Source organism: Adiantum capillus-veneris, chromosome 27 (assembly GCF_014529385.1).
Source record: "Adiantum capillus-veneris isolate H3 chromosome 27, ASM1452938v2, whole genome shotgun sequence".
NCBI lineage: Eukaryota > Viridiplantae > Streptophyta > Polypodiopsida > Polypodiales > Pteridaceae > Adiantum > Adiantum capillus-veneris.
This window is the reverse complement of record NC_140957.1, coordinates 46,051,157-46,075,248: the sequence shown is the minus strand read 5'-3', so window position 1 is coordinate 46,075,248 and position 24,092 is coordinate 46,051,157. Positions and strand designations below refer to the sequence as shown.

The 24,092-nt window shown below is 46.3% G+C and overlaps 1 protein-coding gene across 5 annotated transcripts in view; it reads right to left on the bottom strand.

The window, feature by feature from the left end:
* Positions 1-23,405, bottom strand: part of LOC147421892 (putative LRR receptor-like serine/threonine-protein kinase At1g06840) — a 49,150-nt gene extending 25,745 nt beyond the window's left edge. The window contains exons 1-16 of one of the 5 annotated variants that reach the window (XM_086503788.1): positions 23,382-23,405; positions 21,834-22,138; positions 21,269-21,410; positions 20,522-20,593; positions 20,192-20,263; positions 19,877-20,020; positions 19,663-19,734; positions 19,440-19,511; positions 19,283-19,354; positions 3,328-3,396; positions 3,163-3,228; positions 2,939-3,010; positions 2,766-2,852; positions 2,610-2,681; positions 1,932-2,458; positions 1,709-1,861 (exon numbers count right to left, since the gene is read on the bottom strand). In XM_086503788.1, the coding sequence (XP_086359914.1) occupies positions 1,709-1,861; positions 1,932-2,458; positions 2,610-2,681; positions 2,766-2,852; positions 2,939-3,010; positions 3,163-3,228; positions 3,328-3,396; positions 19,283-19,354; positions 19,440-19,511; positions 19,663-19,734; positions 19,877-20,020; positions 20,192-20,263; positions 20,522-20,593; positions 21,269-21,410; positions 21,834-21,990 (1,849 nt within the window). In that variant the 5' untranslated portion in view covers positions 21,991-22,138; positions 23,382-23,405. The other 4 variants (XM_086503784.1, XM_086503785.1, XM_086503786.1 and 1 more) reach the window with 4 other exon arrangements.
* Positions 23,406-24,092: the final 687 nt, after the last annotated feature.

Here is a 24,092-nt window from a genome sequence, read left to right as displayed (position 1 = left end):
GTTAGCTGCAGGCTCCCAAGTTCGGGGGTGAGTCCGTATTGGCTCTATGGCTAGGAGGTAAGTCTAACGTCCGCTCTCTACGCTCCTTTATGCGTGAGTATGGCTTGTGTCATGTCATGTATGCAGGATGGATACGACGAAGGGACTACCATTGATATCAGAGCCTCTTCTTGCTCATACATACGACATGACAGCAAACCATTAGAGTTCATGAGGCCATGATGAACTAGCCTAATAGGCTCTCCACCCTCTTACATAGGTGGTATGAGACGCTACTAGCAAGAGAGGAGAGCAAGGGGACCACATGCAAGCCAATGGTGAGAATCTATGGTAAGCTTTTCCTTTCATTTTGCACATAGAAATCTCATGTGTGGAGGTTGATGCTAGTGTTCGTCACATGGATGCTTGGTGTGTGTATCATTTTCATGGATTTTTGGTAGTTATCGTTCTTCCCCTCCGTGTTCAATTGAGCATGAGGCAACCCTTTGGAGCTGCCCACTCCAAGGACTTAGTAACCCCTCCGTATGCACATTTGATTAGAGGACTTTCACTTCTTTTTGGGAGTATGTTTTGTCATGTCATGCATGCAAGATGGATCCAGCGAAGGGACTAACACACATGGCCTTCAAATCATTATAGACTCTCACAAGTGGTCGTATGCCGTCTCAAAAGTAAAGTTGTAGGTTCGGGTTGCACATAGAAAGAAAAACATGAGAATGCAAATAAAAGAAGTTGGAGACCCATTACTTAATTTACATACATGGCTTGGGAGCTCCTACCTAGGTCATCCAAATCTGACAGGCTCTCTACCTAGGTCATCCTAATCCTAGATTGGCACTGAAGTCGTCTCAACAACTAACCATGGGGGGAAGACTCTAGATGTTGGTATGTGCAAATGTCAGTTTGGTTTCATTTACATGGCTTTCCTACAGACGGATTTCCATCCTTTCAGTACTTCTTGGACAGTCACCTTCACATGCTTATAAATTAACAGGATTATCTAGCAAGATTTCACAAATATTATACAGAGAAGACATGGATGACACCTCTGTACTTCACATCACCAATATAGTTATTGCCACCGCATCGATATATTGAGACATAAACAGCTCCTGCAAGGTTCTTTACAGACGAGGAGATTGATGCCGTAAGAGTGTATGTGATGATACTTATTGTGGCCGCCCATGGAGGAGATCAGGCTTTGGGAGATTTGCTTCAGCTGGCTCTACTAGTTCAATTATTTGGTTACATTTTACATTTTTTTACTTTAGTCTTTTGTCTTTTGTATATTTTAAATTGGACATTTAGATCATATAATAATGATAAAGTTTTTTGGTCTTATAGGTCTTTTGCTCCTTTGCAAACATAATACACATTTCCTTCCGTTCATTTCCCTCCACATATATTTCATTCCCCCCATCAGTCCCTTTTATTTTGTAGCATGTTTATTTTCAGCACTTTTGTCCTTTTCTCTGGGTATCCAGAGAACACAAACGTGTACACCATTCTGTGTCATGGGCCGACTTCAGCCTTTAGAACAGGTTAATAAAGCTTTCCTTCTTTCTTTCTTTCTTTCTTTCTTTCTTTCTCTTAGGTGATTCAGGCCTTTTGCAGATGTAAATAAACATTTCATTTCTTTTCATCTCTCTCAGACACACATGCACACGTCCACAAGCAAAAGGCCACAGGTTCATACACCCACACTTACCTGCTCTTAATGGAGCAGCATAGCGGCGCTGCCGTTTAGCTAAGAAAGCCATAACTCCTGCCACAAGAAGGGCTGTGAACACAACAGCACCTATGACTATGCCAGCAATGGCACCACCACTCAAACCGCTACTAGTCCCAGAAGTTGCAGTGCCTGCAGCCATACATAGTCAGATTGCGGTGCCAAAAACATTGGTTCCATTCTGGTTCAAAAGGAGGCGTACCATTATATGGAAAATTCTTGATAAAAGAAAGCACCTCATAAGGACCAAAAGTATCATTATCTGGAATTTTCCAAGTTGTGAAGGTATCAAAGAGATGTTGAACCTCTCCATCAGTAAATTGGGTAGTAGAACTGTTGGGAAACAACTTGAGGTTCATGGCCAGACGAGGCCCTGGCTCCCATCCATAACTTGAAATATTTACTTGATAATCAGACAAGTTAAGCCCTGACGACAAATAGTATTGAAAGCCATCCTCATATGGTGGAAATGTGGCAAAACCAGGACTCTTGAGCCGGTACCCTACATTAAGAGGGTAGGCACATCGGCAGATACCATCAAGTAGCAGCCCATAAACTATCTCTTCATTCCGGCTTGTGTCACAAGAGGCTTCGGTTGTGCAGGTAAGATTTGTTGAAATAGTAGTGGTTGGAACTGACACATTTGTAGCTGTGCCATTAAATGCTATGCATATGTTTGGTTGAGATGCTGGAGGACTCAAATTGTCGCAAATCGGGTTCCCAAACAACCTGGAAATAGATATATCCCAACAAACTAATCAAAATGTGTGTATTTCCCATAGTAATGTGGTCATTTTTATGTGATGCAAAGGGCCAAAAGCCCCATGAAAAACAAATAAAACAAAACAAAACAGCAAAAGAAGAATAAAATAACCTCTACCTCAATGTGACATTTGGTGAACTAAGTAGCGCCCCGGAGGTAAAGTTTGAAAAATTGTTATTTTGAAAATCCCTGAAATTTGACAGCGGCAAATTAGATCAATTAAGAAATTGTTCAGCTTCTCTCAAATATGTACTTTGCATGCCAACCACTTACAAAACAAGGACTGAAGAAGCAGAAAATTCAGTATGTGTTAGTTCGTTGGCTGAAACATTCCCATCTAGAAGGTTGTTGCCCAAAAGTCTGCATTTTACAAAATCCCCCCGATGACAATTCTGCATCTTATTTTTGGACTTAATGAAAAAGATACAGAAGTAAAGACCACTTACAAAAACTCCAAATTTTCCAATTTATACAAAGCTTCTGGAATTTCACCATCAAGCCGATTATTAGAAAGAACGCTGAAACTCCCATAGACAGATATATAAGGATTGGAATACTACGAAAGTGAAATACCCATGAAACAAATAAATCAATAAACAAAATCTCTTTGTAAGTTTTTTAAATAGATGGTAGAGCTTTGCACGAGGTCTTCTTGAATTGCAATCCTTACATGGTTGTGACAACCTGTGATATGCTGGATGGGAGCTGGCCAGTCAGCTGATTCTGACTTAAATCCCTTATTAACCAATCAATAGAAAATGTGTCAGTATTGCACCTCAAGCATCCAAAAATATCACGTTTATTGAAAAACCTACAAGACGTGTAAGGAACCTACAAGTATCCCAAAGAGCTCATTGCAGACAAATCAGGAATAGTGCCTGTCAGACTGCAATTTCTTAAACTCCTGCATACAATCAAAACAAGCATAAGAAATGTTGAATCATTTCAGAAGGCTTGCATTTAAGAAATAAGACCCCAAACCAGTATACCAAATTTTTAAAAGTTTTACAGTCAATGTTTTCAATAAATAACTCTCTCTCTCTCTCTCTCTCTCTCTCTCTCTCTCTCTCTCTCTCTCTCTCTCTCTCTCTCTCTCTCTCTCTCTCTCTCTCTCTCTCTCTCTCTCTCTCTCTCTCCACAAATCTGGCGACACCCTGGATCCAGGGAACTACAGGACTATCATAATTGGCCACACAATGGCCAAGCTATATGGAGCAGTACTTGAAGCACAGCTCAGCTGCTACGCAGAGATCGAGGGTTTACGAGCTCCAGGCCAGGCAGGTTTCAGACGAGCTTTCTCCACCACTGATCACATCTTCGTTCTGCGCTGCCTCATTGATGGGGCAAAGGCGCGGAAGAAGAGGCTTTACTGCTGCTTTGTGGATTTCCGCAAGGCCTTTGACACAGTCCCACGCGAGAGACTCTTCCAGCGCCTTCACAGCATTGGGGTACCAACAAAGATGATTTGGGCCATATATGCTCTCTACGAGAAGGTGACGGGTCGAGTTCGTTGCCCAGGCGGTTTTCAGAGACCATTGCTAGCACCATTGGTGTTAAGCAAGGATGCCCACTCTCCCCGACACTCTTTGGGCTCTACATCGACGAGATCTCCGACTACATACTGCGAGCAGAAGGAGAGGGGAGCGACTTGGCAGGTACTCCGGTCCACATCATGTTATATGCTGATGATATTGTGTTGATTTCAGAGTCACCCGAGGGCTTGCAACGCCATCTTGAGGCCTTGGACGAATTCAGCACACACAGGGGGTTGACTGTGAACCTTGGCAAAACAAGGTTATGATCTTTCACACATCCAGTGCAGTGAGGAGCGCTGCCACCTTCACAGCAGCAAGAGGACAGGTTGATGTAGTCACCTCCTATGTCTACCTTGGCATCACATTCACCAGCCTACCAGGACCTTCACTATGAGGCAGGCTGCTGCTGACAGGCTCACCCGAGGATATGCAGCTCTGGCCATGCTAGAGCGGAGATGCCACCAGGCACACTTTCAGGAACCCCGCACGAAGGGGTGGCTTTTCGACACCTTAGTCACCCCGGCCTTGATGTACTCGGCGGCAGTATGGGCACCAGGATTGACAGCTGACCAGTGGACACAGCTTGAGAGGCCACAGGTATGTATGATCTCACGCTTGCTTCGCAGCAAGAAGACAGTGCCACATGACATTATTAGAGCCGAGCTCGCCACACCACCCATGGTGGTAGAGGCACTATTCCAGACAGTCTGCTTCATCCAGAGGATGAGAGAGCTACCTCCTGACAGACTTACTCGTAGAGCATTTGAGGCAGCTATACAGCTATCAGAGAGTGGGCATGAGAGAGCATGGTACTCACAGGTCAGAGCATGGTTTGAGGGACACGGTCTTGACATGGAGAGCCTACCACCATTCCAGTACGACCCCCACTCACCATATGTTCACCTCTCTCGCAGTGAGAGGAACTTGGTACTAAGACAGGATCTGTGGCAGCTATACACTAGGAGAGTCTGGGAGTCACCTGGCTTGGGGACGAGGATGTCAGATTACAGAGACCAGTTTCTCACCATATTGTCTGGGGGGTTCATAAAGAGACCACGCTACATGGACACATATATGCCACATAGCTCACGGGTGGCGATTGGTCAGCTAAGAGTGGCTTCACACAGGTTAGAGATTGAGATCGGGAGACATACTGGTGTTCCCAGGGAGGAGCGAGTCTGCAGAGCCTGCACAGAGGAGGTGGAGAGTGAGGAGCACTTTGTATGTAGATGCAGAGCATACACTGAGATCAGAGGCAGGTATGAGGCCCTATTCAGAGGACAGCCCAATCTCCGAGAGATCATGGACTCTCGAGATCAGAGACAGCTCGGATGATTCTTACTAGAGATACAGAGCCATCGGGACACACTACTACAGCCACACACAACTACACAGGCAGAGGGGAGACAGTCGCAGCTCACAGACTTCTTTCAGAGGATTACCGCCCCTCCCCCACCAGACACTCAGAGGGGAGTGACACTCCCACAGGCGGAGGTGAGCCGAGCTAGACGACGACCACGAGTCATAGGCTACAGGGGCGCGAGCTCCCACCACCGACAGATCGAGGAGATCCGAGCCCGGGAGCGCCGTGCCACGGAGGAGCGAGTGGCCCATATGAGGGCCGACCCGACAGCCTTCATCCGGGCAGCCTTGGCACCAGACCCGCCCATGTACCACATCTTACATCCCCCCATTAGTACAGGATGGAGCTAGATAGCTTGATGCATTCTCATGATTGTACTACCTTGAGCATATAGACATGCATATACCCCTAGAGATAGAGCTCCATCCCTCCTCAGATACCCCACTACCTACATTCAGTTCAGTTTTGTATCAGTTTTGTTTCATTTGTCTTTCCGATAGACGGATGACATACACACCATGTACATTTGATTTGTCTCATAGGCCGATTTCGGCCTGACATAGACGTTAAAAATCTCTCTCTCTCTCTCTCTCTCTCTCTCTCTCTCTCTCTCTCTCTCTCTCTCTCTCTCTCTCTCTCTCTCTCTCTCTCTCTCTCTTGTAGCTTGCTGCACCCATCTCTCCACGTAGCCTGCTGCACCCATCACGCTGCGCATACACTCCCCCCCGCCTGCTGTTGTAATTCACGAAAACAGTCCCCTCACGCTGCGGATCCTCCCCCTCCACTTGCTGCTGTGACAGCACGCACAAGTTTCTCCCACCCCCCGCCCACTTGCTGCTGTGACAGCGCGCACAAACTCCCCCCACCTCCCGCCCATTTGCTGCTGTGACAGCGCGCCCGTAGATTTTCAGCCCGCCCATCTGCTGCTGTGACAGCGAGCCCGTAGATTTTCAGCCCGCAGGTACATACGGCAAAATTGCAAAAGTTCAAAACACAGGAAGAATTCCCACAGGAACTTTCAATCTCGGCCTTTCTGGATTTTCCGAATTTTCGCATTCTCAAAATCCTGTATTTTCAGACCTGCAGGGATTTATTTGCAAGGAATTTGGAAACTGCAGAGCTCACAGAAATTGCAAATTGACACATACAGAAAGCAAATATATGCCATGTAGGCTGAATGTGGAAACATATGTATGCATAATGCGGTGCGTATAGGTTGCTCTCTCCTCTCTCTCAGAAAGTGAAACAAATAAGGCAAGACAAATGGCGGCGCACTACATGGTCACAAGCAAGAGGATGACAGCCATTGAAAAGGAGTTGAAAGAATGCAAAGCCCACATGGATGAGTGGAAGAAAGAGAAGAATTTAATTCTCGAATGGAAAAAGAGGGAGGAACAGGCGAGGGAACTAGAACGCAAGGAGTTCCGGGATGAAATTCAAGCTTTTAAAAGTAGCATCTCAGCCCTTCGGGAGGAACTCGACGAAACCAAAGAGGGAAGACGCCTTGAAGATGGGGAAATTCAGCCATCAATGATTGACGAGCTGAATAGTATACGAGCACAAGCCAAAGAAATAAAGGAGGAAGGAGAAATGAAGACCTCATGGGTGGAGGTTCTCTCCAAAACGCAAAAGAAAATGGACGAGGCTGAAAAATGGATTGAAGTTGTCAAGAAGGGAAAGGGCAAGGAAATTCCGACTACACCCGACATCATCAACAAAACACTAGAAGAGCAACAACGAAGAAGGGTACGCGCTCTACACGTGAGAGTGACCGGCCTAAAAGATTCAGATAAGGTGGACCAAGAGGTGAAGAGCCTCATGTCCATGATGGGGGTGGAGAAGCCCTCGCACACACAAGCTTGGAGAGTGGGCAAGAAGAGTGAAGGTAATGGGGAGAGTTCAAAAGGACGGGCTCTCATTTTGCGCTTTCCCTCCATGGAAGAAAAGAAAGAATTTTTAAAGAAGAGGCCAACCCTCAAGAAAACAGGTATCTTTTTAGGAGATGATCTTACGCTCTCACAGCTTTCACATATGAGAGAGGTCATGCCAGAGATTATAGCAGCAAGGGAGAAGGGGAAGTTAGCTTTCTACAGAAATGGACGAGTAGTGATTACAGAGCACCGCTCTACATGACGGTGCGAGACCTATGGGACCACTCTCAGGATGGCAGTTTGGAACTGTAATGGTTCGTATAGACTTGATGTGGGGGCCTTTGAGGATAGCTTCAGAGACAGAGACATTGTTTTCTACTCAGAGACTCATCAGGCTCCAGGACAGTTGATGCCGCATATATCAGGATACAGATGGGAGACAGCTTGTAGGACATGCACCAGAACTGCGCATGGGACTAGAGGATCAGGAGGTGTAGCAGTTCTTTTCAGAGAGGAGCTCCAACCACTATTGCACATAGTTCGGAGAGATGATCAGGCCAGATACTTGTGGGTGAGGCTGAGGGCAGAGACTGGACGTTTCTTGTACATCGCCATATGCTATTTTCCTCCCAGCACTTCAGTATATGCTTCACCCAGAGGACAGTCTCCTTACTCTGTACTTGATGATGATATCTGGGAGTTCTCTAGAGATGGAGACATCATACTCCTGGGGGATTTCAATGCCCGTACAGGCAGCTCACAGACAATCTTCTATGACACATCAGAGGAGATGCTTAGAGAGCTAGAGCCAGAGGAGTTGGGACTTGAGAGATGCTCACACGACAGAGAGCATACAGAGTATGGGAGATACCTGAGAAAGATGACGACTACTCACAGTTTAGCCATACTGAATGGCTTAACGACTTTCCCATTGTCTACAGGTTTTACTTGTTTTCCACATAGACATGGGTCCAGCACTGTAGACTATGTTCTGACACATCCGAGCTTTATCTCTCACATTCAGGATTTCACAGTGGGGCCCAGGCCAGTTGGGATAGCAGTAGATCATGCACTTTTAACATTATCAGTCTCCTTTGAGTACAATACATCTCAGGCCTCACGGGGTGGTGGACATACACGCTATACTTTTACACCAGAGACTGACTCAGTCTATGTAGAGGAGATACGTAGGCTTTTATGCACATCAGAGCAAGTATACACAGTGGAGGAGATCACATCTATGCTGACAGTGACATTACATGGGGCAGCGACAGAGGCATATCCACACACTCAGCCTGGGCAGAGACGTCGTTCTGGGCACATGCCTCAGAACAACTGGTATGATGAGGAGTGTCGACAGAGGAGAGCTCAGATACAGCGGGACCTTACATTGGGAGTGATCACCTATAGACAGTCTCGCATTGCTACACGACGACTAGTGCGACGGAAGAAGCGAGCTTTCTTGGTCCAGATGGAGCAAGATTTATATCAACTCTTCCTTAGTAGAGATTCAGGAGAGGCTTGGCGTCTATTCCATGAGAAGTCTCCCCCACCAGTGATTACTTCTACAGAGATATGGGGGCAGTATGCAACATCTTTATACACTGTACCTGGACAACCACCACTACCAGACCCACCACAGCCATGTCCGGCTGCGAGCACCTTCTTTACCACTGAGATGGTAAAGGAGGCCATTGACAGGATGAAGACCAGACGGGCACAGGATCATGAGGGTTTGGTAGCAGAGCACATTATACATGCTGGGGATTTGTTGGCAGAGATGCTTGCACGGCTATTCAACCGTGTCATGTGTGAGGGTTTCCCCGAGTCTTGGAGATTATCTACTATTGTACCTATCTTCAAGACAGGTGACCCCACAGTGCCGGGGAATTACCGTACTATCATGGTAGGACACACATTGGCACGGTTATATGCATCCATCCTCGAGCATAGGCTGAGCAGTTGGGCAGAGATTATGGGCATACGAGCACCTGGGCAGGCTGGTTTCAGAAGGGGTTTCTCCACACTAGATCATGTCTTTACACTCAGAGCTATCATTGAGGAGGGTCGAGCACATGGTAGACGGATATACTGCAGCTTTGTGGATTTTCGCAAAGCCTTTGACACAATGCCGAGGGCCAGATTGATGCACCGGCTTATGGAATTGGGGGTACCCACAGAGCTGATGTGGGGGATCATGGCATTGTACAGTTCAGTGATGGGTCATGTACGCACATCAGAGGGGATATCCGACATAGTTCACTCCACCATCGGAGTGAAACAGGGATGCCCACTGTCCTCTACTTTATTTGGTATGTATGTTGATGGGGTCTTTGATTATATTGACAGAGGAGGAGATAGAGGTGCTCAGCTTGCAGGGACATGGATCCCTCTTTTATTGTATGCTGATGATATCGTGTTGATATCAGACTCACCAGAGGGTATGCAGAGACATTTGGACGCATTGCATAGTTTTGCAGAGGATAGTGGATTGTCTGTCAACCTTGGTAAAACCAAGGTCATGGTATTTAATACCACGCCACAGTGGGTTAGGAGATCAGCACCTACTTTCACATATGGACAGGACAGTATGGAGTACACTGATGCATACACATATCTTGGGGTGGTCTTTAGTGGACCGAGGTTCACACTGAAAGTGGCAACAGACACTAGATTGACTCGTGCCTATGCAGCCCTAGGTGGTTTAGAGAGGATTTGTTCGCAAGTTCAGTTCCAGGAACCTCGAACAAAGCTCTGGGTTTTCGATACTTTGGTCGCTTCAGTTATGCACTACGCGGTTCAGGTTTGGGGACCGTCTATTGATAGTGCTGGATGGACTAATATGGAGAGACCCCTGATATCTATGATTTCTAGGCTGATTAGAGCCAAGGCCTCAGTCCCACATGAAATCATACGAGCGGAGCTGGCTGCCCCACCTATGGAGGTTGAGGCACTCACCAGATCAGTATCATTTGTACACAGCTTATGGGACACCACCAGGGACAGGTATGCCAGGCTTGCTCTCGAGTCATCCAGACAGCTGGCATTACAGGGAGATACATCATGTTGGTATGCACAGATGAGCTCATGGTTTCAGAGGCATGGTTGAGGCATGGACAGGCTGCCCCCTTTCCAGTATTCTCTTGATGCACCATCCTTGGCTCTTACACGGATGGAGACTACTAGACTCATTCGGCAGGATCTTATCCAGCTTGATAGCAAGAGGACATGGATAGAACCATCACGGGAGTTGGGTACGAAGAGGGTTTTCTATAGAGAACATCTTCTTCAACTCACGACAGACGGATTTGTCACACGGCCCACTTACATGGACACACATCTATCTCATAGGTTACGATGTGCTATTGGCCAGATTCGCACATCTTCACACCAGCTTGGGATTGAGACAGGTAGATTCAGAGGCATACCAGCAGACAGTAGGATATGTCAGTTATGCCATGGAGAGCCAGAGACAGAGTTTCACTACATATGTCGCTGCACAGTCTACTATGAGATACGTGGACGCTTTCATTGTCTATTCAGAGATGGTTTTGACTCGTTAGACAGAGTCATGAGATATCAGGATCAAAGATGTCTCGGATTATTCCTACTTGAGATTCAGAGACATAGAGACGCTCTATTGAATGGGCAAAGACAGAGACAGTCCCAAAGACGCATCTCAGATTTCTTCAGTCTGAGTACCACAGAGTCAGAGGGGACACCACCACCAGAGAGCTCGGTTCCCACCCATACACACATCAGCGGTACTCTCATTGATCGATCTATAGAGTTAGGGAGATCGAGACGACCGCGACTGATGAGGGGAGCCACGCAGCACCGGCGGAGATTGCGGCAGAGGATCCACAGGATTCTAGCACGACACCCAGAATGTCGATCGGGATAGGCTTCATGCTACTGCTATATTGTATCATGGTGACACTTATCCCCACTTTGTACCTTTATGGCATGATACCATTGCTCAGCTTACCAGCCACCCATAGGAGTCGGTAGCACTCCTATCAGTTCTTTGTTTGTAGTTTTCTTGTTTTCTTGTTTTCTTGTTTTCTTGTTTGTACCCAGACTTGGTACTAGACTCATCATTGTAATCAGTTGGTCTCATAGGTCATTTTGGCCTCTTGTAGACGTTAATATATCATTTCATTTCATTTCTCTCTCTCTCTCTCTCTCTCTCTCTCTCTCTCTCTCTCTCTCTCTCTCTCTCTCTCTCTCTCTCTCTCTCTCTCTCTCTCTCTCTCTCTCTCTCTCTCTCTCTCTCTCTCTCTCTCTGTGTGCACTGCCCAGCCCCCGCCCGCTGCCTGCTCTGCACCCCCGCGCCCGCCCACTGCACGCTGCACTGCCCCCCCCCCCCCCCCCCCCCCCCCCCCCCCCCCCCCCCCCACGTCCGCTCACGCACTGCACCCCCGCGCCTGCTCCGCTCTGCTCGCGCGCTCCGCTCCTCGCGCCCTGTTGTGCTCCTGCTCCTGCTCTCTCTCTCCCCCTGCGCTGCCCAGCCCCCCCCCCCCCCCCCTTCTTCTACGCGTAGCATGTCCCCCCCCCCCCACCCCCCACCCCTTTTTTTCTTTTACGCGTAGGATGTCCTTCTACGCCTAGGAAGTCAAAAAAAAAAATAATAATAATAATAAATAAATAAACCCCCTCCCCCACTCTCTCTACCATACTTTAACCCCCCTTCCCCCCCCCCTCTCTCCCGTCTGTAACTATCGCTATCCCTCCCTGGCCATACCACCTCACTCTCCACCACTCGCCACGCCCACCGCTAGTGTGGGTGCACACATACATCTAGTGACTCCCTTGCGGACGGCTCCCCCACTCGCCCAGCTGTCGCGCCCGCTGCTAGGGTGGGTGCACACGTACATCTAACTCCCTTGCGGACGGCGATCAAGCATGAGGAAGATGAACGATAAAGCCGACCCCCTAGAGGATGCCATTCAAAAATGCAAAGAGGAAATGACAGAGATCATTACCAAGATGAACCGCAATCTCTGGGGCACAATAAACATGCTTGAAGGACGCGTGCTGATCCAAGAGAGCAAGATAAGCACGCTGGAAGACCCAGTGACGACCCAAGAGGAAGAGATCGCGTCAATCAAGAAAGATCTCGCCGAAGCACGATCAAGAAACACACTGGAAGAGGGCAAACTGCAACCCTCAGTAATCGAAGAAATCAACACAATCAAGGAGCAAGTACGGGCCATCAAAGAGGGAGAAGAGCAACACAAAGAAATGACGACTTTTTCGGTGGATGTTCTTACCAAAACTCAACAGAAGGCGGACGAAGCCGAGAAATGGATCAAGGTGGCCAAGAAACGAAAAGGCAAGGAGATAACGCCCACGTCCACACCCAACAACATCATTAATCAGACACTAGAGGAGGAGCAGAGGAGAAGGGTGTGCGCTTTACATGTGAGAATTTGCGGTCTTAAAGACAAAGGCAATGTGGACGAAGAAGTAAAAGAACTCACAGCCTTGATGGGGATTCATGAGCCGACGCACACAAGGGCATGGAGAGTGGGCAACATAAAGAAAAATGGAAGCAGTGGAGAAACCTCAAAAGAAAGAGCACTCATCCTCCGTTTTCCCTCCATGGAAGCAAAGAAGAAAAGACCAACTCTTAAAGAGACTAGCATCTTTCTCGGGGATGATCTCACCCTCTCGCAGATCGCTCATTTGCAGGAAGTAATGTCGGAGATTAGAGCGGCAAGGGGAAAAGGCAAGATCGCTTTTTACCGAGACGGAAAAGTGGTAATACTAGAGAGACGCTCCACATGACGGTGCGAGACTTAAGGGACCACACTCAAAGTAGCTGCCTGGAACTGCAATGGATCTATGCGTCTTGATGTGGGTGCTTTTGAGGATAGCTTTACTGGAAGAGACATCATCTTTTACTCTGAGACACACCTGTCACCAAGCCCCTGGGCAATCCATGCCTCACATCAGTGGATACAGGTGGGAGACAGCCTACAGACAGGAGACACGCTCAGAACACAGAGGGCGGGGCTCGGGAGGAGTGGCAGTGTTATTTAGAGAGGATCTGCAGCCACTGATACATATAGCCCCCAGGGACGAGCAGGCTAGGTACATGTGGGTGAGACTGAACGCAGAGACAGGCAGATACCTCTATCTAGCTATTTGCTACTTTCTCCCGAGTACATCAGTTTATGCATCACCCAAAGGACAGTCCCCTTTCTCTATTTTGGATGATGACATATGGGAGTTCTCTAGGGACGGTGACATTATCATCCTAGGGGACTTCAATGCTAGAACTACCCATCACCAGGCAGTGTTTTATGGTACTTCCGAGGAGATGCTAAGAGAGCTAGATGTGGTAGAGACGGGCCTTTCCAGACTATCACACGATATGGAATATACTGAGTATGAGCGACACCTGATAGACATGGGCACTACACATGGATTGGCCATCTTGAACGGCCTAGAGAGATTTCCTGCTGCGGGAGGTTTTACATGCTTCCCACACAGACATGGAGCCAGCACAGTGGACTATGTCATGGCACAGCCGAATCTCATCTCTAGTATCCAGGATCTCACAGTTGGGCCCAGACCGGTCAAGGTGGCAGTGGATCATGCTCTGGTGTCAATGACCATCTCCTTCCAGTTCAGTGTAGCACACAGGCCACGAGTAGCAACCCCTACTCGCTACACATTCACACGGGAGACACATTCTGTATACATGGACGGAATCTACAAGCGCCTATGCACTGAGGACCCGGGGCGACCTCTGGAGGAGCTAACTACTATACTGACACAGACATTACATGAGGCAGCAGCAGAAGCATACCCACACACCCAACCTGAACAGAGCCGCCGATCAGGGAGCATGCCTCAGAACAGCTGGTACGATGAGGAGTGCCGCCAGACTAGAGCCAGACTTCAGAGGGAGGTGTTGTTGGGGGACGTCACTCACAAACAGTCACAGATTGACTTCCGATGCCTGGTGCGGCGGAAGAAGAGGGCTTTTTTGGCTCGACTCGAGCAGGATCTATATCAGCTATTCTTGAGTCAGGACTCGCGTGAGGCGTGGCAGCTCTTTCATGAGCAGTCCCCCCCCCCCCCCCCCCTACTATTTCCTCCACAGAGACCTGGGGTCAGTACGCATCATCTTTGTACACAGTACCTGGACAGCCGCCCCTCCCCAACACCCCCCCCCCCCCCGATCCATGCCACACGCATGTGTCTTTTTCACCGTTGAGATGGTGAAGAAAGTATTGATAGGATGAAGACTGGGAGAGCATATGATCATGATGGCCTAGTCGCTGAGCATTTCATGCATGCCAAAGACCTACTAGCAGAGCTTCTAGCAATTATGTTTAACCGTGCCATGTGTGAGGGCCTACCGGACACTTGGAGCCTATCTACGATCGTACCTATCTTCAAATCAGGAGACCCCATGGAGCCTGGGAATTATCGCACTATTATGATTAGGCACACGCTGGCACAGTTGTATGCATCCATTCTTGAGCAACAGCTGAGTAGATGGGCAGAGAGGGAAGGAATACGTGCAACTGGGCAGGCAGGATTCAAAAGAGGCTTCTCTACTCTTGACCATATCCTCACACTCAGGGCCATCATCGAGGAAGGCAGATCTCATGGGAGACGGATCTATTGTAGCTTTGTGGACTTCCGCAAAGCTTTCGACACAGTACCCAGAGCGAGACTGATGCGTAGATTACAAGAAATGGGAGTACCCACAGAACTCATTTGGGGGATCATGGCATTGTACAGATCAGTAGTAGGGCATGTACGCACCCCGGAGGGACTTTCTACACCGGTTCACTCCACCATTGGGGTGAAGCAGGGCTGCCCGCTCTCTCCTACTCTTTTCGGTATGTATGTGGATGAGGTTTCTGACTACATTGACGACGATGGGGATAAAGGTGCTCACTTGGCAGGGACATGGATTCCACTTTTGTTATATGCTGATGACATAGTGTTGATCTCCGAATCCCCAGAGGGAATGCAACGTCAATTGGATGCTTTGCATACGTTTGCCCACGAAAGTGGTTTGTCTGGCAACTTGGGTAAAACCAAGGTTATGGTGTTTAATACCACCCCACAGTGGATCAGGAGGTCAGCACCTACATTCACATACGGCCAAGAGACTGTGGAGTACACAGACGCTTACACTTACCTTGGAGTGGTTTTTAGCGGACCTACATTCTCACTCAGAAGAGCAGCAGAGACCAGACTGACTAGAGCCCACACAGCATTGGGTAGATTGGAGAGGATGTGTTCGCAGGTTCAGTTTCAGGAGCCCCGGACGAAGCTCTGGCTCTTTGACACCTTGGTGGCTTCAGCATTGCTCTATGGGGCTGAGATATGGGGACCTTCATTGGATCACCACGGGAGGCCGGGTCGCACAGACGGATGGGGGAACATGGAGAAACCTCTTGTCTCTATGATCTCGCAGCTCATTAGAGCCAAGGCATCAGTACCACAGGCCATTATCCGAGCAGAGCTAGCGGCCCCCCCACTAGTGGTGGAGGCGCTCACCAAATCACTCTCCTTCATAAACCGCACATGGGAACTTCCCAGAGACAGATATGCCCGCATTGCACTTGAGTCTTCCCGACAGTTAGCCATACAAGGAGATACAACATGCTGGTATGGGGAGATGACATCATGGTTTCAGGCACATGGGTTCAGCATAGACAAGCTGCCACCGTTCCAGTACTCATTGGATGCACCATCTCTCATTCTTACACAGTCGGAGATCACCAAGCTCATCCGCCAAGACCTGACCCAGCTAGACACCAGGAGGACATGGATACAACCAGCACAAGAATTGGGCACGAAGATGGCTTTCTACAGAGACCACCTTCTCCAGCTCACGGAAGATGGTTTTGTGACGAGACCAAGATACATGGATACCCACTTGTCTCATGGGATACGATGTGCTATTGACCAATTACGCACATCGTCTCACCAGCTGCGGATTGAAACTGGGAGATATAGCAGAGTACCAGCAGAGGCCAGGACATGCCCCTTGTGTGGCATGGAATCTGAGACAGAGCTGCATTATATATGCCGCTGCCCCGTCTACTACGAGATACGAGGCCGCTTCAAGTGGGCAGCTACTTAGAAAATAAAGCAACAAAACCAACCAGCGAATTCTCTCTCCCTATTTTGAGTACAACAGAAAAAAGAAACGAAAAAAACAATTTATTATTTATAAATAAATAAATTTTATAAAATTTAAAAAAAACAGCCGCAATCTCTACGCGAGCAGCTATTCGTGCCGTGGTCAAGGAGCTATTAAAGCACCACATGCCCTCACTGAAAAGGGGTTACCAACGCCAGCAAGAGAAGACTGTGCCGCCAGGTAACGCAAGAGATCGCGAGACTACGAAGCACGAAAGTCGCTTTTCCCGCGAAAGAGCGACAGGTATCTATTGTGGATTCGCCATACGAATTAAATTGTTGTCGCGTGTTTGCGTGTGTTTGCAGGTACTTCATCGCGAAGGAGAAGCGAGAAGGCTTCGGCCTACCCTTGGGAATTCCGGAAACGGAATTCGGAAATTGTCTGTGGAGTCTCGACTCCAAGTACAGACGGAAAAAGGATTGAGAGCTCGTCTCTCGAATTTCCCTTACGAGAAGGAACGACCATCGAGTCAGAGAATGAGAACGGTGGGGTTTTCTCCGGTTCTTGTGCTTGTTAAAAGATTCTCCCTAATAAAAGATTCTCTTTAAGGGGGGAGACCAGCCCATCTTCTGGTCCCAGTACTGTGTCGGTCTTCTCACTCTCTCTCTCTCTCTATTTATTTCTCTCTATATCCTCTTGCTTCAGTATTAAGTGAGAAATTCTATTTATCAGAGTATATTTTATATTGTTATGCGCTCCCGTTTGTGACACCTCCATATCTCCGTAGTTTGTGACACCTCCATATCTCCGTAGAAGTAATCACTGGTGGGGGAGACTGCTCATGGAATAGACGCCAAGCCTCTCCTGAATCTCTACTAAGGAAGAGCTGAAAAAACCCTACTCCATCTGGACCAAGAAAGCTCGCTTCTTCCGTCATACTAGTCGTCGTGTAGCAATACGAGACTGTCTATAGGTGATCACTCCCAATGCAAGCTCCCGCTGGATCTGAGCTCTCCTCTGTCGACACTCCTCATCATGTCAGCTGTTCTGAGGCATGTGCCCAGAACGACGTCTCTGACCAGGCTGAGTGTGTGGGTATGCCTCTGTCGATGCCCCATGTAATGTCACTGTCAGAATAGATGTGATCTCCTCCATTGTGTATACTGGCTCTGATGTGCATAAAAGTCTATGTATCTCCTGTGCATAGACTGAGTCAGTCTCTGGTGTAAAAGTATAGCGTGGATGTCTACCACACAGTGAGGCTTGAGATGTGTTGTACTCAAAGGAGACTGATAATGTCAAAAGTGCATAATCTACTGCTATCCCAACAGGCCTGGGTCCTACTGTAAATCTTGAATGTGAGAGATAAAGCTCGGATGTGTCAGAACATAGTCTACAATACTGGCCCCATGTCTGTGTGGAAAACAAGTAAAACCTGTAGATGATGGGAAGGTCAGTAAGCCATTCAGTATGGCTAAACTGTGAGTAATGGTCATCTCCCTGAGGTATCTCCCCTACTCTGTATGCTCTCAGTCGTGTGAACATCTCTCAAGCCCCATCTCCTCTGGCTCTAGCTCTTTGAGCATCTCCTCTGAGGTGTCATGAAAAAACATCTGTGGACTGCCTGTACGGGCATTGAAATCTCCCAATAGTATGATGTCTCCATCCTTGGAGAACTCCCAAATATCATCATCAAGTACAGAGTAAGGAGACTGTCCTTTGGGTGAAGCATATACTGAAGTGCTGGGAGGAAAATAGCATAGGTGATGTACAAGAAACGTCCAGTCTCTGCCCTCAGCCTCACCCACATGTATCTGGCCTGATCATCTCTCTGAACTATGTGCAGTAGTGGCTGGAGCTCCTCTCTGAAAAGAACTGCTACACCTCCTGATCCTTTAGTCCCATGCTCAGATCTGGTGCATGTCAGGCAAGCTGTCTCCCATCTGTATTCTGATATATGCGGCGTCAACTGTCTTGGAGCCTGATGAATCTATGAGTAGAAAACAATGTCTCCGTCTCTGAAGCTGTCCTCAAAGGCCCCCACATCAAGTCTATACGAACCATTACAGTTACAAACCGCCATCCTGAGAGTGGTCCCATAGGTCTCGCACCGTCATGTAGAGCGGCACTCTGTAATCACTACTTACCCATCTCCGTAAAAGGCTAACTTTCCCTTCTCCCTTGCTGCTATAATCTCCGGCACGACCTCTCTCATATGTGCAAGCTGTGAGAGGGTAAGGTCATCTCCTAAAAAGATACCTGTTTTCTTGAGGGTTGGCCTCTTCTTTAACAAGTTTTCTTTTCTTCCATGGAGGGAAAGCGCAAAATGACAGCCCGTTCTTTTGAACTCTCCCCATTACGTTCATTCTTCTTGCCCACACTCCAAGCTTGTGTAAGGCTGCTGAGCCTATGACATGGACGTGAAGATGTATAAGCCACATCCTTAGCAGTAGCAATTGAAACACTCTGTAGGGAAGCGCCATCATTTCAGAGACATTAAAAACCTTTCAAACATCAACCGCAAAAGTGAAGGGTAATAGTGTAGGAAATTAAAAGCCTCATGAAATGGAAATCCAAAAGTCATTGTACTCTTTATATAGAAGATGGTATAGCGTGCATGCAACGGTGTATGCATTTTCACATTCTATTTCTCTTTTCTTTACCTTGTGTATGCCTTCTACATCCTATTTCTCTTTACTTAACCTTTCTCTTGGCTTGTTCTTCTGCTTTCATGCTCTATGGATGCATTGAATTTATAATTTGAGAAGCCATTAGGAGAGGGGCATAATAATCTTGAGGCATAAGACTTGAAAACTTTTATTTGTTCATAGGAGAAGGGCATAATAATCTTGAGACATAAGACTTAAAAACTTCTATCTGTTCATAGGTTTGAAAGAGCTTACAGCTTTGTTAATTTTGACAATGCAGAGTAGATAGAAGGTATGGAGCCACTAAAGTGGTTGTTGTCAAGTTGCCTGCAGCAGATACCACAACAACAAAACCACAAGTTCAATACGATCAACAGTGTGCAGCACAAATGAAGACCATTGATTGGCTTACATTATTAATAAAGTGGAAATATTTGAAAGCTCAGGTGGAAGCTCCCCAGAAAGATCGTTGTTATCTAGCAAACTGGTATTCAAAACCACAAATCAGTTAAAATTAAATTTTTGCAAGGCAAATGATCATTCCATCAAGAAAAGCCCCAAACTTAAGGATGAAAAGGCCCAATTTAAGAGCCTATATTATTTGAAGTTTCATAATAAGGGAAAAATATCCTTACAGATGGACCAAGCTTTCAAGTCGGCCTAACTCAGGGGGTATGCTTCCATTCAAAGAGTTGTTATTCATATGGCTGCACACATCATGAAAATACAAATGCTTAGACCTGATTGGCAGCACACGCCACGCACCTACCCACAATTGCTTGTACACGAAAAACTTTAGGAAGTACTTTCACACTCATAAGCTACATTCTGGCGATCTGTTATGCTTACAAATGCTGTGCCTTGTTGAGAAACTGAAAAGTGGAGGGTACAGGGCCAGATATGTTGTTTTGGTCGATTTGTATTCGGTTCAACTCTGACAAGTTTCCAAGTTCTGGTGGCAATTGCCCACTCAACTGGTTGCCGTTGAGAAGTCTGAAGAAAAGAAATTGTCATAATCATCAAACTACTTCATGTACCAAAGCTTGAAACATACTGACTGTACCACTAAGACTACCCTCATAACTACTTTAGCTTTAACCACTAAAAAATTTCATTCACCATGAAGTGGGAAGCAAGAATCGGAGAGAAAGAAATACCACTTACAACAAAAAGAGCTTGCTCAGATTGCCTACTTCAGGGGGGATTGAGCCAGTGATGTTGTTCCACATAAAATCCCTTCACATTACAACAAATAATTTAAATACAGCAAATCCTGTCCCGAAATCAATCTCAGAACTGTCTGAATGCAGTAAATTAAGCCCTTACACCACCACACAATGCACTAAATGAACCAAGCGCACACACTCTCCCTGTACAAAGACTCTGTTACCCTCACTAAATACCAATAGTATGCTCGAATTAACAATGCCTGATATCCATGTTATGCTGATTCTTGAAAAGCTCACAGTTTTGAAAGTGAGCCAGCACACTTACAGATAAATAAGCTGAGTAAGATTCCCCACATCGGGAGCTATTGTTCCTGTGAGATTCATGTTCAACAAACGCCTGCAAAACATGTCAAGATCAGGAACAACAAAGTGCATTCTCTCGCCCTCTATGATGATGATCCACTACGTGTTAGGATTTGTGAGCTTCAGCCTATGTTTTATGCTTCTTGGTGTGTACCCTCCCTAGTCTACTAGAATGCCTATGTGTCATAAATCATGTGATATGCCATGTGATGACATGGGCTACTTTCCACCTAGGATGATGATGTATATGGTGAGGTTTGACTCTATGATATACCCATGATGTAACCCTCTATGTGCGTACATAAGAGGTTTGTAATCTCTCTTTTTAGATGCATAATCGAGAGTTCATTTAGAGTCTACATTGTGCCACCCAAGTGTGGTAAATTGGTTATCCAGTTCCCACTGAAGTATTGGCTCTTGAGTTCAAGACTTGTAGGGTAGATCTTTGAGGTCTCTTGGGATTTTTCCTATGATGTAAAATTCTCTCAGGCTTCTTCTTCTCTTTGCGCGCGCACACACACACACACATCATGAATGCTACTCTCACTAATCCTCTCTAATCCATGCCCAAATCTAAGGTCTTCTTTAGTCAAAGTCATGTACCAAGCTAGAAAAGGAAAAATGTTCCGGCATAATAGACTTCTGCGTTAGTGAGAAATCTGCCTCTTACAAGACACTAACAATCGAAGGGGTTCACACAATCACATACAGCTCTGTTACATGATCTGTTCCGTTTATGGTTTCGCATGACACTCCTGTCCATGCTGACCCACAAGGATCCTCTCCAACCCAATTTGCAAGCCTGTTAAAAACGTCCCCAGCGTCACGGTGTATGGCCTTCAAAGCATCAACTGAGAAAAAAATAGAAACCATTAAAACTTGCCAAAAAGAAAATGCTGATAGGTGTTGCTCTTGATTAAGAAACCCTAGACATATATATTTGCAAATTTGAATAGACGTACATACATAAATACATGCCCAAAACACAAGCTCCGTATACACATATACAAATATATCTGTATATCTAAATACACACGTACATACACACATGCACATATACATATCTGTATATACATGTATACACATATATACCTAGACATACATTTACGTATATACCCACAGAAATGCTTACATGAATTTAAGGTGTACGCATGTTTGCATGTCAGAAAAGAAGAAAACAATACAAAGTTCAACCATAAAATTAAAATAATGCCTACACATATGTCTGCAAATATGAGTCAAAAGAGCAAAAGAAGAGCAGAGGAGTTGCACACCTTCAACTTGATCCGTGATGCCACCACATAGCTTTGAAGACGTAAAAAGTATGATGAAAATTAACGTTCCTCTGAAAAAACCACTCTTTTCTTGTGATTTTCCTCTATTTTTTCTACATGTTTCTGCTAACAAAGCGTTGTATTTAGCAGAAAGCATCGAGAAGAAGTGCAAGTGGAAGAATTGAGGGTTTGATTTATAAAAGGTAATTCCAAAACTCGTATTAGGTAAGCTATTCAGGTTGGCTATGTCTGATCTTCAAAAGCTTTTGAGAGAGATCAAGCTCCAATATGTACACCAAGAGAATCTGCAATGACACAATTTTAGCAAAAGCTGAATTAGAAACGGATGGCAATTAGTCAAAGCCTTTATCTTCATCAATCGATGTATATAAATGATAATGACCAGAGTAATGTTTAAACAAGCTCTAATCACCCTCAAACTCAAAGCCAACACATAGAGGCCGCTTGAATTCCGACCAGATTCCCATTGCCACTGGCAGGCATCGATATATGCAACTGTCCACTTAAATAGACATGCCAGATTACCGTTGCCACTAGCCGGCATCAAAACATGCTTTCTAAATAATACAATCATGCCAATACCCACACCGTGGGCGGGATAGTTTAAGTCAGATAACCGTATCCTTGCCATGCTTTGCAGTGAGGCAATAAGAGAATTGTGTATTGTTCACAATGAAATTCATCTCTTTCTGATAAGCTCAATAGAGATAACTCCTAAATTGCTCAAAATAGAGCTCAATTGAGTGCTGGTGTTGACAAAGCAGGAAAAAAAGGCGCCACAGCGAATGACTAAATTAATGGGATTACAGAAGTGCAAAAGTATCCAGATCCTTGTCTTTTGAAATACTGAGATTGGGCATGGAAAATTCTCTCTCTCTCTCTCTCTCTCTCTCTCTCTCTCTCTCTCTCTCACCACACACACACACACGCCCGCACGCAGTGCTCTTAGGCACGACTGCACACACATATGCGAGAATGACCTCGCACCCACACTCACCTGCATGCACAGGAGAATGGATATATTGAAGGACCAGCCACAAACAGCAGAGATTGATTGTATTAAGGCTGAATTCATCTCTCTCTCTCTCTCTCTCTCTCTCTCTCTCTCTCTCTCTCACACACACACAGACACGCATGCGCTTCTCACTCACTCACTCACACACACACACACACACACACACACACACAGATTGAAAAGCCCACCTGAAAGTTGAGAATACATGAATGCTCGGATGTTGAGAGGGATGCTGATGAGAGGTATTCAGTTCACGAGCAATGACCCAAACCAAAAGGAATTGCCAAATCGAAACAGAATGCTAGAACCTGTGTATGTGGGTGGGTGCGGGTTGTGTGAGAGAGAGAGAAAAGGAGAGAGACAGAGAAAATGCCGCCACCCTGGGTTTGATGGAAAAGGTCGCATTTAAGGACTCTCTCTCTCTCTCTCTCACACACACACACACTCTGTTACACACATCCAGATATTCCAGACAGCAGGCTGGTGCTACAGTCTACTACACCGCTTCTTACCATTTCAACTCTCGCTATTTGACTCTTTCATACATCGTGCCCGCTTCTTAAGTCAGGTTGTAGATGATTGTACGACTCATGGTTACGGATACAAAGAGTTCATACCATCTTTAGAGCCGGGTTGGGCCCGTTTGAGTGGGGGGAGACACCGAGTCTCACCTAGCATCACAGCAACATAGAAAAGATCAGGGCATAAAAAACCAGCGAAAATGCTTCCTCACCGTCAGCTCCAGCTACCATACGATCAAGGAGAGAAGAATTCTCCCGCAACCCTCGCTTATGCCCTCCCTTTTTGAAACTGACAGTGGGATTATTGGGTGCATTCGGTTTTCGCGCAAAAGTTATAGGAATTTCTGAAAATGGTGAATATGCTCACCATGCTCCCCCCACTCCTGCCGGGTGCGACCCGGCTCTTATTGGCCTGCAGAAGGCCATAGTGGGGTGAGTGGATTTTTGGTGCAAATTTTGGATCATGGATGCAAATCGATCGGATGGAGGACACGTGTACAATCTTTTTTTTTTTTTTTAAAGCTTTTGTGAAAGGTGTTGACAATTGTGTGCCTCTTTCTTTAAAGAGGACCATTAAAAATTTGGTCACACACAATCTTTTTCGTCCTCTTTCATCTTTTTTTTGTTATTTTAATTTGTAAACAGATCTTTCATTTAAGAGCATGGGCTCCATATCATAAAACAAGGTAAAATTTACAGTGG